Source organism: Didymella exigua, assembly GCF_010094145.1.
Source record: "Didymella exigua CBS 183.55 unplaced genomic scaffold M421scaffold_31, whole genome shotgun sequence".
Lineage (NCBI taxonomy): Eukaryota > Fungi > Ascomycota > Dothideomycetes > Pleosporales > Didymellaceae > Didymella > Didymella exigua.
In genome coordinates, this window is record NW_022984805.1 from 136,528 (window position 1) to 152,354 (window position 15,827).

General features: G+C 57.3%; 5 protein-coding genes across 5 annotated transcripts; 2 read left to right on the plus strand and 3 right to left on the minus strand.

The window, feature by feature from the left end:
• Positions 1-103: 103 nt before the first annotated feature.
• On the minus strand, positions 104-1,070 carry M421DRAFT_423997 (uncharacterized protein). Its single transcript, XM_033593618.1, has one exon. The coding sequence runs from the start codon at positions 910-912 to the stop codon at positions 577-579; it is 336 nt and encodes a 111-aa protein (XP_033445456.1). The 5' UTR covers positions 913-1,070; the 3' UTR covers positions 104-576.
• Positions 1,071-3,973: 2,903 nt separating this feature from the next.
• M421DRAFT_260938 (uncharacterized protein) lies at positions 3,974-7,846 on the plus strand. Its single transcript, XM_033588693.1, has 4 exons — positions 3,974-4,968; positions 5,017-5,834; positions 5,889-6,942; positions 6,995-7,846. Exons 1-4 carry the CDS (start codon positions 4,359-4,361, stop codon positions 7,519-7,521), a joined length of 3,009 nt encoding a protein of 1,002 aa, XP_033445457.1. The 5' UTR covers positions 3,974-4,358; the 3' UTR covers positions 7,522-7,846.
• A 780-nt stretch (positions 7,847-8,626) lies between these two features.
• M421DRAFT_8086 (serine/threonine-protein kinase 12) lies at positions 8,627-9,937 on the minus strand (the record flags this gene model as incomplete). Its single annotated transcript, XM_033597516.1, has 3 exons — positions 8,627-8,761; positions 8,811-9,794; positions 9,842-9,937. The coding sequence occupies 3 exons, from the start codon at positions 9,935-9,937 to the stop codon at positions 8,627-8,629; spliced, it is 1,215 nt and encodes a 404-aa protein (XP_033445458.1).
• A 510-nt stretch (positions 9,938-10,447) lies between these two features.
• Positions 10,448-11,242, plus strand: M421DRAFT_70453 (TIP41-domain-containing protein; the record flags this gene model as incomplete). Its single annotated transcript, XM_033596709.1, has 1 exon — positions 10,448-11,242. One exon carries the CDS (start codon positions 10,448-10,450, stop codon positions 11,240-11,242), a length of 795 nt encoding a protein of 264 aa, XP_033445459.1.
• A 688-nt stretch (positions 11,243-11,930) lies between these two features.
• M421DRAFT_70352 (leukotriene A-4 hydrolase) lies at positions 11,931-13,904 on the minus strand (the record flags this gene model as incomplete). The annotated part of the gene is made up of 2 exons (XM_033596701.1): positions 11,931-13,623; positions 13,675-13,904. The coding sequence occupies 2 exons, from the start codon at positions 13,902-13,904 to the stop codon at positions 11,931-11,933; spliced, it is 1,923 nt and encodes a 640-aa protein (XP_033445460.1).
• Positions 13,905-15,827: the final 1,923 nt, after the last annotated feature.

A 15,827-nucleotide genomic window follows, 5' to 3' on the forward strand; every position in this document is an offset into this window, starting at 1 on the left:
CCCCGATTTGAAGCATGTTGTTTACTCAGATTTCCAGCGATCGACAATGACATCACCATCTACCCACCACACCCAGCAAGACGTTTTGCACACCCTGAATCAGCTCCAGAACTTTGTCCATTGAAGTCACGAGGCACTCAGCTTGAGTATAGCGGGCTTGTGGAAGTTGATTAGCCTTCGACAGACTACGATCCAGTGCTACTTCAATGCCGACCGCAAGGCGATATCAGCGCGTATACGCCACCCTGTTCATCTCACTTTTGCTAATGCAGCGACATTGAAGAGCTTGAGTGATTTGTGTCACCTTCCAGTTATGTGGCTTGGGGGACTGCGTCGACCTCAACTTTCTGGAAGCAGTCTTACCACGGCTTCATCGACGAGTCTTTCGCAAGTTGCTACTGCACGCGCGTAAAGACGTTGCCTGGGTCGAAACGATCAGGCATTAACACACGTCGAAAATCACGAAGTACATACGTGGGCTTCCAAGTAGCGCATCCCGTCTTTCAAACCCATTGATTCATAAACCAACTCTATGTTCGCTTCTCCAAACCAATCTCTTCCCCTTACTGCACCCTCCTATTTCCCCTCACCCTCAGCTTGATGCTTCAAGCCATTCAGTCGTAGCTGATTTCTTTTTCCCAGTATCCTCAGCGTATTCTGCTTCTCAATCTCTGCCATCTTGTCCCAGTTCGCGATCCTGGAGAGCGAGCCGTCCTTATTGACTACGAGTGGCCCCAGGTGGTCCAGCCTGACACCTTCGCCGTTGACGTTGAGTTGTGTTGCGTCTGAGCCCGGCTCTGGTAGGGACAGAGGGCCCTTTGTAGATGGTTGAGCGTCTGGATCATTTCGCTGCGATTCCTGGGCCTGTGCTGTCTGTTGTGGGCTTGCTGACTCAGGCGCGTTATAGGCCATTGTGCGTATGAAAACTGGCCGGGATATGGTGTTGCGTGCGTTGATCGCAAGGGCACTCGATCTGAGGACTTGAGCGCCCAACCGTAACAAGCAAGTTAATTTCGTTGATGAGTTCATCGAGGTTTAGTCATAGTTGGCAAATGTGTTGTTGGACTGTGTACATATGTTACGGCCTTGCAGAAGCTTCTCCTGCCATTCTGGAAAGCTCCAGGGCTCGGTACCGGTAACGTCCGAGCTCAGCACAAGAGGGAGCCACGATACCCAAGAAACTGCCCGAAGCCGCTTTCACGTTTCGCAGTCCAGTATAACACGATGGTTTCTATCTAGCACTACCGCCAGAGCTTAGGTGAGGGTTGACAGGAGATGTGTGTTGACACTGTCAAGCGTGTTCTAGTCACTGCACGTTTTATGAGGCTTTCGGTCTCATATGACCACCAAATTAGGACCTGGCGTTACAGGCCTCACGAGACACGACATCAACGGCCTCATGTATGGAGCAGCCTCGCAACGAGGCGTCCACCGCGAGTACAATTCGAAACAAATTCGGGTCGAACACTCGCAGATCGCTTACACTCGGCCAAGTCCAGCGTCGCCCAGCCACTTGAAATTGGATGGAAGAGTCCTTCCGGTACCGCGAGACGCTATCCAGGCTGCACTGACCGGATGTGCAATTCCTTCACCGACATTGTGGCCGCGGTGCTCGTGACCGGAGATCCGAGCAGACATGGTGGCAGGGTGGCTGCTTGAGCAGGCAGGGTGCCGCAGACCATGTTCAGCTGCACGACATTTTCGCTCCCTGGCTCGCCGCTCCTTCCGTGTCAAACTGCGAGGTGAGTCGAAGCGACAGCCCACTCTTTGCCCACAACCGAAACCATCCACTCCCAGATGCGGGTATGTAACCGTGGAGTGGGACTGAGCTTATTTGAACTTCGTCGAGGTTACAGTGTGTCCTTTTCAAGTCGCTTCTGGTCGCCCAACTTCGCGCTGCGGAAATGCCAGCACAGCAAGGTGCTCGTGCAGGCTTGGAACATTGCAAAACCTAGCACCAGTTGGGTGACTGGTTTACGAGGCGTGCAGCAAGCATCCCACAGTATGAGCGAAACACGTGGGGGCACACATGGCTGGGCACTAACCACGCACCGCCGTCGACATTACACCCAGGATAGTTTCCAACAATGAACTCGCAGAGCTGCTCAAGCAGTCGTCGGCAATTCCAGGCAGCGAGAAATTTCTGCGGGTCCAGTCTGCCACAATCTGTTGGCCAGACGCCGTAGCCTGTTGAGTCGCGGAGAGTTACCAAGCTTGGCAAAGAATGCAACGCAAAACTTCAGCAACTGACAGCAGCGACTGACATGGCTGCTGCGAGGTAGCATTGGCAACGTGCGAGTATCGGATGTGTCACATTATGTGATTAAAAGCCGGTATCCGCGCTCGGGATGCCGCTTTGAGATGCGACATCGTCAGCTCCCAGCGTTTGTTGGTATCGCGGATAATGTACGCTAACCGTATCGTACATGAGCTTGCATAAGCTGACCATGGTACTGACGGACCCTTATTCAACTACGTCTCGTTGCACATGTAGGCCAATTCCGCTCGCAAATCAGGTCGTACTTACGCTTGCGCTCGCTGCAGCGCGAACAGTTTCGAGAAGTTCCATGCAGCGTTCTCGAAGATGTTTGGTGCGCGAACGAAGACCGAAGGCCCGAAAGGACGCCGTTTTCCCAGCCAAGATAGCGGCTTGGACCAGGTACCCCTGACAAGTCTCTCTTTCCACTCAAAACCACGTCATTCTTTTCAACTCGAGAACAACCTCGGCGACGACGAGGAGAAGCAGCACCAATGGCGATATCCATCAGTCAAGAAAGAGCACCGACCGATGTGCGTTTTGTCTGGATCGTCCGTGAGTTGCTGGAATCCGATGAAACAGATATCGAAGGCCACCATGGGACGCGTTCAGTTTCATCGGCTGCGGAAACAGGAATACCCTTGAAGCCGAAGCCAGCCACAGCCGCAGTACGTTCGTTCGGCACAGTTGCTTAAAAGTTGCGCCGGCCCTGTGCGCTGCGCTTGACGTTTGTAAACGGATTTCAAAGAGAGCCCTTATGATGGCGAAGGTCTGTCGAGGCGTTAAACAAAGACAGTTGTCCGAGATTTATTGCAGCCAAACCAGCAAGCGTGACAGACTTTGGTTTACGCAGCTGTGGAATGACGGAGGGCCTAACGCCTTTGAGGCTCTTATCGATTTGCTGCCGTGCGTCCGTGGCGGGATGAAACCGCACTCGTAGACGTCGATTCATAGCATGGCCTCAGAGAGACCAGTGTGAAATTGTCACGACTCAGGAGCGCAAAGGGCGCGTAGAATAGGATAATTCAGATTACATACAGAAACACAATTGGGCGACCTGCGTGGCTAGCAGGTCTCCGGGGGCCGATCGCAGCCCGTGACGAAGTTTTGCAGGGGCGCCTCCTCGCTCAGCAGAGACGGCATCGCGAATAATGCCTCCTAGCAGCACCACCACGTACGTGAAAAGCCATTATCCGGTGGCATCACGTGTCTGTCGTAATAGCTGGCTTCTGAATCGGCCGTACATGTTGCTGTCCATCTCCCTCGTAACAGTATTGCTCCATATGCATATGCACCCGAACGCGTTTGCCGCTGTCTCAAAAAACCTCTAGTGGGCCTCGTCGCCTACCCTTCCCACTCTCTGCCCTCTTGCCAGACGTATCCTCCAAGCACAACATCCTCCGGCAAGACCCGGCCACCGACGACAGAAGCAGGAATTGTGCGCGGGACATCGGCGTCGCTGCTCTAACAGTTCACTCGCGCAAAAAACTTCGCCGAGTAGTTTCACTGCGTACCACCCCTCCTCCAGCCATACCTACCCCATCACCGACGACTTTTCGTGGGTCTCACCTGTCTAACTGCTCGTGCCTCTGCTCTCCACCTGCACCAGCCCGTTATCGATTTGGAGGCTGAAAGTGGGCCCGCCCTCGATCGCCCGCACACACAGGCGCCGCAGTCCCTGGCTCGCTAGAGAAGCGTCCGAGCAGAGACCTCATCATCATAGCTCAGATTATTCTCCTACCACCACCTTACCGTCAGCCCGGCCGTCGCCACACAACTCCTCACCAATTTGCTCCCAGACAACTGTGGGCACCTCTCCCCCATCGAGCCCTTCACGGAGTAGCTGCCGTCGCGTGTCTGCTGTCCACAGCTCCATACAGCTCCCTCCCCCACACGGGCTCCACAAAGCTTCTTCTTTCGTGGACCTCCATTCCCCATCTCTGCCTTTGTGCTGCCCAGTCGGCGCCTTAGCAGCCGTCACACGCGTCGCTCGAACCTCGCGTTCGTCGAATGAGATCGTCACAGACAACACCAATTGGTCGCGTCTCACCCCCATCACCGCACCGCGCGCCCTCCTCGTAGCGCGCTGGACTCCCTCACCATGGACGCCCCCGACCGCTTCCGCCAGTCTGGCCTCCCGCAGTACCAGAACCTTGGCCAGCAGGGCTACAACGCCGCGCAGCAGAACCTGCCCACGCTGCCTCCGCTGCACAGCGCTGCCTCGTATCCCTCGTTGTACGGCGGCCACCACAGCAATCCCCAGACGCCGCAGCCGCCGCACACGCCTGCAACGTCTGCGCCCAACGGCAGTAGTACAATGCCCCCGCTGCAGCACCCGCCGCTGCGGCCCATCCAGCCGTCACCGTCGTACATGCCCATGTCATCGGCCTACTCGCAGGCGCCGCTGCTGCCCACTGCAGCTGCCCAGCACAACGCACACCAGCTGAGCGGCCAGGCGGGCGGCATGGGAATGAACCACCCCTCGCTCTACCCCCATCCTCCGGTCCTTGCCAACCAGGAGCCCGAGCCCGTCCACGTCGTTGGTCAGCAAGGCCGACGCGGCGTTCTGCCCACCCACCCTGGTCGGCCAGCTCCTGCCGCTGGAAAGGCGCCGACTCAAGCAACGAAGAACGCCGAGGGCAAGTACGAGTGCCCTCACTGTAACAAGACGTATTTGCACCTGAAGCATCTGAAGCGCCACCTTCTGCGACGTAAGTACCTCGACTCTAGCCTCTCGCGCACAATCTGACGTGACACAGACACCGGCGAGCGACCCTACCAATGCCATCTGTGTAAGGACACCTTTAGCCGAAGTGATATCCTGAAGCGCCACTTCCAGAAGTGCTCCATCAGACGTGGCAATCCTACCGGCGCCAACCACCTGCAGCACGCGCAGCAACACTTGCAGAAGAACCGTCCGCCGAATGGCGCTGAGGCTACCTCATACCTCAACCACATCCAGGGCACCTCAATGCCGTACTCTGATGCTGGCTACGCCATGGGTATGCCGCAAATGCCTGCCGTGGCTGCCAACGGCTACGGCGGCGACCTTCCCTCCATTGCTGATCAGCACTCCATGTCCGCCAGAACGTCGCGCTCCAACAGCTTGATCAACCGCCCTGGCAGCGGTGTCGAGGAGAACAGGAGGAGCATGTCTGCGCTTGACACATACGGACAGGCGCGGCTCAACTTCAATGACTACCGTCCCAATGCGATGACAAACGCCGCGCACGACGCCAACTCGTTTGCGGCGCAACAGCAACAGCAACAGCAGCAACAGCAGCAACAGCAGCAACAGCAGCAACAGCAGCAACAGCAGCAAAATGCTGCCGCCGCTGCGGACTCGGCCAACCACTTCAACAACTACAGTCACGCCGCTGTCAACAACGACATGGCCCAGAACAACATGCCCGTCAAGTCCGAGAGCGGCGACTCGGCCTCCTACGGCGTGACCTCCATGCCCGCTGTCGACGGCATGCCCAACGGTCAAGACAGCTCCATGTGGCGGAACGGCGGCGCTTTCAACGGAGTCAACAGCGTCAACGGAGAATCACACTTCGCGAATGGATCCAGTATGGCAGGTGGCCCAAACCAACATAAAGCGACTGGCGTTCTGACCGGTACCTTTTAGAACAACACAGATGATACAACACCAAAATATGATACCATGTTCTCAGGCTTATACTCGAATCCCGGTTTCGTCGACTCCACCCCGTATCTTGACAATTGGCCACCTGCTTCCTCTGATCCGCTCCAACAAAAGTCCGAGGCTCTTCTCAACTTCTGTTTCCCTAACGCGTCACTCCTGGCTCCCGGATCTAATGACGCTTACTCGTACGAGGCGCTCAAAAGCATTCTTACCCCCGACAATATCAATCACCTTCTCCGGGAATACAAACACTTCCATTGTCATTGGCCCCTCATTCACACTCCCAGTTTCGACCCAGTTGCAGCGTATGAAGGTCTCGTTCTCACCATGTGTTGCGTCGGTGCGGTCTACTCTGATAGACTGACTCCAAAGTCGGTGCGCTGGCTGATGGAGCTCGTTCGTGGTGCGGTGCTGCGTTCGAGTCAGATTTACAAAATGGATCAAAACCAGAGTCATCTCCTGGACCCTAACAGGCACTGTCCGACCGACATAGAGGAGTTTGAAGCGCTCTGTCTGCTCAACAGCCTGTTCTTGTGGCATGGAAGTCCACGACAACGGCAGCAAGGGCGTGAAGAGTTCTTCATGTTTGCCAGCGTCACCCGTCGAGCAGGGTTTCTGCAGCCTCTCCCTCGCAGTAATCCTGGATTCAGCTCTCTGCACGAACCTGGGCCTATCAACGGCGACGAAGTTGCCTCTTGGAACTGGAATACGTGGGTCGAGAGCGAGAAGCGGGTCAGAGCGATGGCGTACATCTTCCTTCTTGATTCAGCCAGTACAATCTTCTTCAACTCGCAGCCACAGTTCGATGTTCACGAGATCAAGGTCTCGCTACCGGCAGATGATGCAGCTTGGGAAGCGAAGAGCGAAGAGGACTGCGCAAGTGCACTAGGCTTGCGAGGCGAGGCTGCACAAGTTGCGAATGTCTCTGGAAGTAGACGCGCAAAGCAACTAGGCGTGTCAGAGGCTCTGCAGGCACTTTACAGAGGCACGCATGGCCAACTGCCCGAACGCAGCACCAATGCATTCGGCAAGTTTCGTAAGTGTTCATTCCCAAGCATGTGCATGAGTTCTATGCTAACAGGTCGCAGTCCTTATCCATGCGATCCACGTTCAAATCTTCAATATTCAACGCCAACTCCTCAGACGGGTGTCCACAAGCGGTATCGGCACTCCTGATACGCCTGCTACCCCACCCAACGGTGTCAGCGAACAGGTTCAGCAACTGCTACGATCAACCGTTCAAGCTCTCGAGCTGTGGAAGACATGCTGGGACATTGATCTGGTATTACAGTATCCGCCGACGCAGCCTCGACTGGGCTTCTGCAGAGATGGTGTGCACTACTATTTCCTGGCTCGTCTGTTCCTCAGGAGCTCACGGAGAGAGGAATGGGCAGCACCCGCAGACTTTCGTTGCAGACACGTGTTCAACCTTCTCAAGCAGATCAGGACACACGTCGCGAACGACTCTACCCAGAAAGGCATCGACTTCGGCTCAGTCACTACGGTCATGGAGGACTACGGCATCAACGACCTTACTCTCAACATGAAGCATCTCTTCACACCCATACAGACGTCTCGCTCGATGCAGAGCTCGCCTCAACAACAGGCGCAATAATCTTGCAGGTGCCTTTGCCTTGAACAGAGTTTTGTCAAGGAACCGAGGATCACAAAACCCTATCTTTCAGCCTTTGAATATGGATTCAATGGTGTATCATCATACAGTTCTACAGTACCAGCATCAGCGATTTTTTTTTCCAAGCAGCGCGCAGGCGAGCGCATGTTTGAGCATGACAAAACGGAGTTTCAGGAGTCGTGAGATTTTGGAAGAAAGCCGGCGATGACTCGCTTGTGTCAGAAAAAGCATTAGAAATCACCTCACGGCATAAGCATTTACGGGGCGCAAGCACTATCTGGCTTCGGAGACTTATTGGGCAATAGTATCACAGCACAGCGGCATCAGGGCTGGTGTGGGGTATTGCTCAACATCGGCTGTCGTTCTCCGGAGCGCAGCGCAGATTAGGGTGAGAATGTCTCGGTGTGCATGTCTTGGTAGTGTGTTTTCGGTTTAGTTTTCCCTTTTTTTTTTTTTTTTTTTTTTTTCTTTTTTTTTCGTTTCTGTTTCAATAGCATGGATGGGCGCTCATATTCTTGTGGGTTTGAGTAGAATAGAGAAAAGTGCGAGGATGACGGTGAGCTCCCGATGAAAAGATCAATGATATATTAGATCAGAAAGAATCAATGACGTATTTGATCAGAAAGAATCGATGATGCCTGTGATTGGAAAGCAAGCAATGGTGCGTTTGATTAGAAAAGATGTAATGTGTTTGATTGGAAAAGATGTAACGCGTTTGATCGGAAAAGATTCGATGCGTGCAAGATACAATGCGTGCAAGATACAACGTGCAAGATTCAATGCGTGCAAGATACAATGCGTGCAAGATACAATGCGTGCAAGATACAATGCGTGCAAGATTCGATGCGTGCAAGATACAATGCGTGCAAGATACAATGCGTGCAAGACTCAATGCGTGCAAGATACAATGCGTGCAACCAGAAAAGAATCAATGCGTTTAATCAGAAAAGAATCAGTAATGTATTCAACCACACGATGCCTGTGTGTCTGCTCCAAAGGGAGCCCAACGCCAAAGATGCGCCAGCTGAAACCAAACGCCGCGCCGTGTGTCGTAAATGGCAGTATAAAGGCAGCAGTCACAAGAGCGTCAATCCGAACTCTTCCTAAACTTGTCTGAATTGCGGTCGTAGGCTCTCGAGCTGCCGTTGCAGTGCTTGAGGATCCAGGGGTGTCTCTCAACGTCCTCGAGGGCGATGCGCTTCTCGGGGTCCAGGACGAGCAGCTGCATGGGTCAGTGTGGTCCGCAATGATTCGTCAGCGCGACTGCATACCCTCTTGATCAGATCCTTGGCCTCGGCGCTCACAAACGCGGGCACGGTGTACTCGCCCCGTACAATCTTGCGCTGGGTCATGACCTGGGTGTCCTCAAAGGGCGCCTCGCCGACGAGGAACTCGTACGTCAGCACGCCCAGGCTCCACAGGTCGACCTTTTCGGTGTAGTAGTTGTCCTTGCCCGCGCCTTTGAGCATCTCCGGGGGCAGGTAGTCGAGGGTGCCGCACATGGTGTTGCGGCGGTTGTTGGGCGCGTGGACGCTCCAGCCAAAGTCGCTGATCTTGATCTCGCCGTGGACGCCGACGAGTATGTTCTCGGGCTTGATGTCGCGGTGCATGACGTGCTTCTTGTGCAGGTACTTGAGCGCCGAGGCCATCTGGGCGACGTACTGGGCGGCCTTGGGCTCGGCGAAGCGCTGCTCGCGGCGCAGGTGCTTGTACAGCTCGCCCTTGCCGGCGAACTCGAGGATCAGGAAGATGCGCTTGGCGTCGTGGAAGTGGCCAAACAGGCGCAGGACGTTGGGGTGGGCGAGGTGCGACTGGATCTCAATCTCGCGGCGCACCTGCTTCTCGACCTTGCCCTGCTGGATCTCCGACTTGTGCAGCACCTTGAGCGCGCACACAAAGCCCGACGTGCGCTCCTTGGCCAGGTAGACGCGGCCAAACTTGCCCTTGCCGAGCGGCTTGCCAATCTCGAACATGCCGAGGTGCCACTGCTTGGGCGCCGCCGGCTGCGGCTGCGGCGGGACGGCGCTGTCGGTGAGGGTGCGGCGGTGGCCGTCCGACGGGCGCGCGGGCTGCGCCGCGGCCGCCGCCGCCGCCGCCGCGACGGGTCTGGCCGCGGCTTTGGCGACGGCGCCGTGGGCGAGCTTGCTGGCATTGGCGGCCGCGAGCTTCTGCAGCGGCACTTTCATGCGGTTCGCGGCCGACGCCGACGACGCGAGCCCGGCCAGCGACGCGGACGCCGTGGTCGCTAGGGACGCCTGGCTGTGTCAGCGCGGGCGACGCGGGGCGGGCAGGGACGCGCTACTTTGGCCTTGTGGGGGGCGGCGACCTGGTCGTCGTCGTTTTCATCGGCGACGCTGATGCGCTCAAAGGCGGCCTCGAGATGCGAGACGTGCGCCATGCTGGGGGCGGCGGGCGGGCGAGAGACGCGCAGGCTCAGGGCAGCGGCAGAGGACGGCGCAGTCTGCGAGGCTCAAACCCGTTGTGAGAAGCCGTCGTGAGAGCCCGTCGTAAGAGCCCGTCGTAAGAACCCGTCGTAGGAACCCGTCGTAAGAACCCGTCGTAGGAACCCGTCGTAGTATGCGGTCGCCAATGGCCTGCGTCGCTTGCGTGATGTTCGCTGGATGGCTGGGGTGCGCAGTGCGCCGCTGGGGAGCGTTCCGTGCACAGTCGCTAGCCGCCGCCGTCGTCGCCTCGTAAACAGCCGCCCGTTGCTGCGACGACGGTGCGCGAGCTGGGAACATGACGACCCCACCGACCCCACACTGCCACTCCTCGGCGACGGCGACGGCGACGGCGACTGCGACGGCGACTGTGACTGCGACTGTGACTGCGACTGCGACTGTGACTGCAACGGCGACTGCGACTGCGACGGCGACACCTCGACGTCCCGACGTCCCGACATCCCGACATGGCCGCGCTCAACGGCGCGCCCGCGGACTCGTCCGTGACCGCCGCGGGCGGCTTCACCGTCACAACGCGCAAGCTGCCCATCCTCAAGGCCGGCCCCATTGACGACATGGCCCGCGCGCTGGGCATCGCGCCGCCCGAGATGATCTTTGGCGACAACCTCGCGCGCATCGAGCACGCGGCCAGCGGCTGGTTCATCGAGTTCAACGCCTTGGACGCCCTGGACCGCGTCGACAAGACGGGCGCGCGCATGCTGCAGGTCGCCTGCTCGGCCGAGTGGCAGCAGAACCGGCAGAAGCAGTTCGAGGACATCAAGGACGTCGTGCGGCCGTTTGACTGGTCCTACACGACCGACTACCGCGGCACCACGCCCGCCGCGCCCGCGCCCGTCCTGCGGCCCACGGCCGAGCCGATCCCGCTCGCCCTGCTCCGCCGCCCGGACCCGATCCGCTTCTTCGACGAGGTGGTGCTGTACGAGGACGAGCTGGCGGACAACGGCATCGCCATGCTGTCGTGCAAGGTCCGCGTCATGCCCGCGCGCCTGCTGCTGCTGGTGCGCTTCTTCATGCGCCTCGACCACGTCGTGCTGCGCATCCGCGACACGCGCGTCTTTGTCGAGTTCGCCACGGGCGCCGTCATCCGCGAGTACACGGCGCGCGAGGAGACATACGAGGCCGTCAGGCGGAAGCTGGCCGGCAGGAACGAGGACGTGCTCGCCATGATGCGCGACCCGAACCGCCTGGCCGAGCACATGCCCGTCGTCGAGCACACCCTGGACGGCGTGAAGCTGACATGACGCGTGCGGCGTGCAGCGTGCAGCGACACAGGAGACACAGCCCGCCGCCGCGAAGCAGGGCCGACGTGCCCCACGTGTGGTGAGGACGACCAAGAGGTGCGTCTTGTGGTTTTTTTTTTCTCTTTTTTTTCTCTTTTTCTCTCTTTTTCTTCTCTTTTTCTTCTCGTTTTCTTTTTTTCTCTCTTCTCTTTTTTCTCTTTTTTTATAGTGATGTTTGTTCCATCGAGAACCCAGCTGACATGCTGCAAGGTCACAGTGATGGTGGGTACAGACGGCGCATCCATAGCAGCCAATACAACACACCTCTCTGCTGCAACTGCAGACCCAACCATCGCTGATCGTTGCATGTCGTGTGTCGGACGTCGGCATGAATGCTCCAAACCTGCACACTAGACGAATTCAACTGACACACATCCATTTGAAGTTTCCTCATCCGCCCCACACAACTCTCCGCTCGTCTACTCTCTACTCTCCACCCATCTACTCTACACTCTCCGCCCATCTACTCTACACTCTCCGCCCATCTACTCTCCACTCTCCACTCTCCACCCTCCACTCACCAACTCACCCACTCACCACTCTCCACTCACCCACTCACCACTCACCACTCACCACTCACCACTCACCACTCACCACTCACCCACTCACCACTCACCCACTCACCACTCACCCACTCACCACTCACCACTCACCCACTCTCCCCAAACAAGTCCTTCTCCACCATCTGCCTGCAAATCGGATGGTAAAAGTCCCTGTTCTTCTCAAACGTCTCCACCGCCAGCTTGCGATCCGCCTCGTTCAGCAGCCTGAACAGCGGCCGCACAAACTTCATCCGCCCAATCTTGCCCAGCAGCTCCGCCGCCGGCTCAAACGTCTCGGCCGCCTTGGCCTTGAGGCCCAGACACAGGTACCGGCTCGACACCTCGACGTTGGCCGTCTGATGGTACCCGTACGTCGCCCCGAGGAGCCGCACGTCTGCCGCCGAGAACTGCGCGCCAAACGACTGCAGCCGCTCGATGAAGACGACCGACTGGTTCGACACCCACCCGTCAATGTCGCTCGCCTGGGGCTCAAAGGCGCCGCTGCGCGAGCCGGCGACGCGCGCTTCCCACTTGGCCGCCAGCTCGTAGCACCTCTTGGCCAGGGAGTCGTCCAAGTCGGGCTTGCGCGGGTACCCGGGCGCGTAGAAGAGCTTGTCCCAGTCGAAATCCGCGAGCTTCCCGGCAGCTTCGGCGTCCGACGCGAAGAAGTCGAGCAGACACGCCTTGAACTCGTAGCTGTCGAGGGACTTGTTGGCAAACGTCGAGAAGTAGTGCGGGATGAACTTGTCCCACTTGTCCTTGGTGAGGAGAAGCTCAAACTGGTACAGCGCGTGGAAGCCCTTTTCGTACGGCACCGAGCTGAACGCGTCGTCGGGGTCCTGGCCCCTGAGGTTGGTGACCAGCTTGGTGTACTCGTGCTCTGCGCCGTACCGCTCGATGCTCTCTTCCAGCGCCTTCCAGCCGATAATGGCCGAGAAGTGCCGGTGCGCCTCGCCGTGGATGTACGCTTGGATGCGCCGCTCAAGGTAGGTCGTCCAGCCTTCGTTGAGCCAGAAGTGCTCCCAGCTGGCGCACGAAACAAGGTTGCCAGACCAAGAGTGGGAGAGCTCGTGGGCGATGACGTCGATATTCTGCTTGTCGCCTGAGATGATTGACGGCGTTGCGTACGTCCAGACTGGATTCTCCATTCCGCCGTACGGGAAAGACGGCGGGAGAATGAGGATGTTGTACTGTGTCCACTGGTAGTTGGGCGCAACCGTCGACTCAATCGCCCTCATAAAGGGTTCGATTTCGCCGTCTAGCTCGCGCTGGCAGTCGAGCAGCTCCTCGGGTCCGGTCCAGACAGTGCTCCGAGGGCCGATACTGGCGCACGCGATGTCGCCGCTGGCCACCGCGAACAGGTAGCTGTTGATCGGTACCTTTTGCTCGAACGTGTACCTGAGCGTGCCCTGCTCGCCATCCCTCTTGGGCGGCTGGTAGTCGCTCGCGCCAGTCGGCAGACCGGACGCGAGCACGGGGAGGTGTGAGCGCAGCGCGAAACTGAACGTCGACTTGACGTCGGGGGTGTCCTGGCAGGGAAAGACGCTTCTGGCGTGAATTGCCTGACACTGGCTGAACATGTACGGGTGCTTCTTGTTGGAAGTCTGGGCCGGCGTCATCCACTGTAGCGCAGTGCACTTCTCCGTCGTCGATACCGCAACGACAAGGCTGACAGTCTTGCCCTTGGGCAGCGACTCGGTCAGGGAGATGCGCAACGGCGCGCCATAAGGCTCCACGCGATCTCCAACCTCGAACTTTGCAGTCTTGCCATCTATCTTGACCTCTGAGATGTCAAGGAAGCTATGTGTTGTCAATGCCAGACTCTGCTGCATCATCTTCTTGCCTGCTTACCTGCTGTCCAAGACAATCTCCCGGACGTCCTCGTCCGTCAAGCTCTCAAGATCGAGCGCCACCGCACCGCTCAAGATCTTGTGCTCAAAATCAATCTCAAAGTCCACGCTCGTGTGCCGCGTGACAAAGTCGCGGTAATTCGACAGCGTATTCAGATCCCTGGGCGTCCTGACCTCGGCACCCGCGTCCATCGCCGGCTTAGTAGCCACAGCTGCGGTCGCGCGATGCATCGTAGCGAACAGTGCTCTTGCAGTCCTGTCTCGAACGGCTGTCCTTGGCTGCGCTCTCGGCGTTCTTGTACACGTTGTTTGAATTGCAGAAGCGGGGCTCTGCGATTGCGGTGGTTGTGCCGTGTGTCTACCACCTTCCAAACATGTCAATCGTCCGACGAGTCGCCCGTCATGAGCCGCTCTAATCCGCGCTGCAGCGCCACACTTCAACTTGGCCGCTTGCAGGCGCGCACTCTGTGCGAGCAGCCGCATCGTGTTTGCGTGCAAGATGTCTGGTTGGCGGGAGGCCAGAATCCACGTCCCAGAAGCGTGTCGGATGCATCGCGTCGACATGTACTGTGCTTTGCGGCGAATCCATCACGGGATCTGTGCCTTCTGCAACACCACGAGACGGAGTACTTGTACCACGCACGATTCCACCAAACGCGATTGCCCTCATCTCACTTTGTCGACTTGCCAGTTGTAGCGTGTCTGCCTGTATGCTATTCGTCTCTTCTTTGCGTCGCATGTCCATATTGCTATTAGTCTCCTCCCTTTCCACACCCCCCTTCGTTACCGACTCGAGCGACCAGCGGCATCGCTATGAAGAAAAGCCATAGTACATTCTCAGACTCGAAACCATACCTATACCTTGGTGCCACATGCAATCCGTCAAAGAGAATGATGCCAGTTATCACGGCACTGCAAAGACCTCACCAGGCCGACCGCCACGACACACCCTCCGTCCTCGCAGTATAGATCCTAGTAACCTCGTTCGCATCAGCAGTTCCCTCTGACTCGGAGAGCACCGCACTTTTATGCGTGACCGCGGTAGTCGAGATGCCCACCATCGTCCCTAGACGGCAGCTTGAACTTGGCGATTTGTCGAGCGACATCTTCGTGCGCGGATGCGAGGAGCTTGGTCACCTCGTCCTGACCTGAGTTCTGGTACTGCAGCAGCGTGCTCGTGGCTGCCAGTTGGTCTTGGGTGTACACGGCGTCCTCGTGGGCGATCGCGGTGGAGAAGGCTTCGGCGGCGGTGTCTACAAAACTCAAAGAGGCAGCAGCAGCGTGGTGGTGAGGAGGGCGGATGGCCTCTAAAGCTTGAACAGCCAAAGACCGCGGGATAGTATGTCATTATCCTTTCCCTTGAGTGATGCTCAGTATACCAGATGCCCTTTACGATATTGTAGTCGGCAATAGCCTTGTAGGGGTACAGAATGTCTCTGGACCAGCCAGCGACAGTCACGAAGGACACGGAGGTTTCAGATGGTTGGTCTGCTCTCAAGCCCGTCAAGAGTATGGAGCTCGGCAGAAGAGCTAAAGCAACCTTCCCACAGTGTGCCGCTTAGTGCGCCTAGAAGGTACCTGACTACCTCCAGGCTTTGCTTTCCAATGGGCGTCAGGATGATCGACACCATGGCATGCGGATACAAGTCGTCGTAGCAATCGTCCTGTGATTCAGCAAGTACAGACCCAGCATTCACTGATATTCTCAACGGTCTGCAATAGTGGAGCCTCGATCTTGAGCTCAAAACATCCGTCTTGCTTCCATAAGGGTCATGGCCGCTCGCGACTAACAGATTCCGCGATCCTTGGAGCTGTTTGTGGCATCGAGTATATTCTCAACGCAATCGGTCCATGTTGCGCACACACACCCTGCAGCGCTGGCGGGATTGCACGTGCACACAAAGCGCATTGTGTCCTGCCATCGACACAGAGGGCTTCACAAGCTCTTACTTGCGGTAGAGTACGCTCCTTCTCACTGTTCTTTCCGAATTTCAAGCTAGGTTGCTGACAAGACGGCTTGTAGTGGAAGAATCTTGCTACCACAAGAGAAAACAAAGGCTTTACTGTGAGGCAAGACCTGCCAGCTTGAGTAGTCTCCAAAGACGAATATCGAATGACTCCCACGTCTTGAAACATCTAAAGCTTTCATCCAGA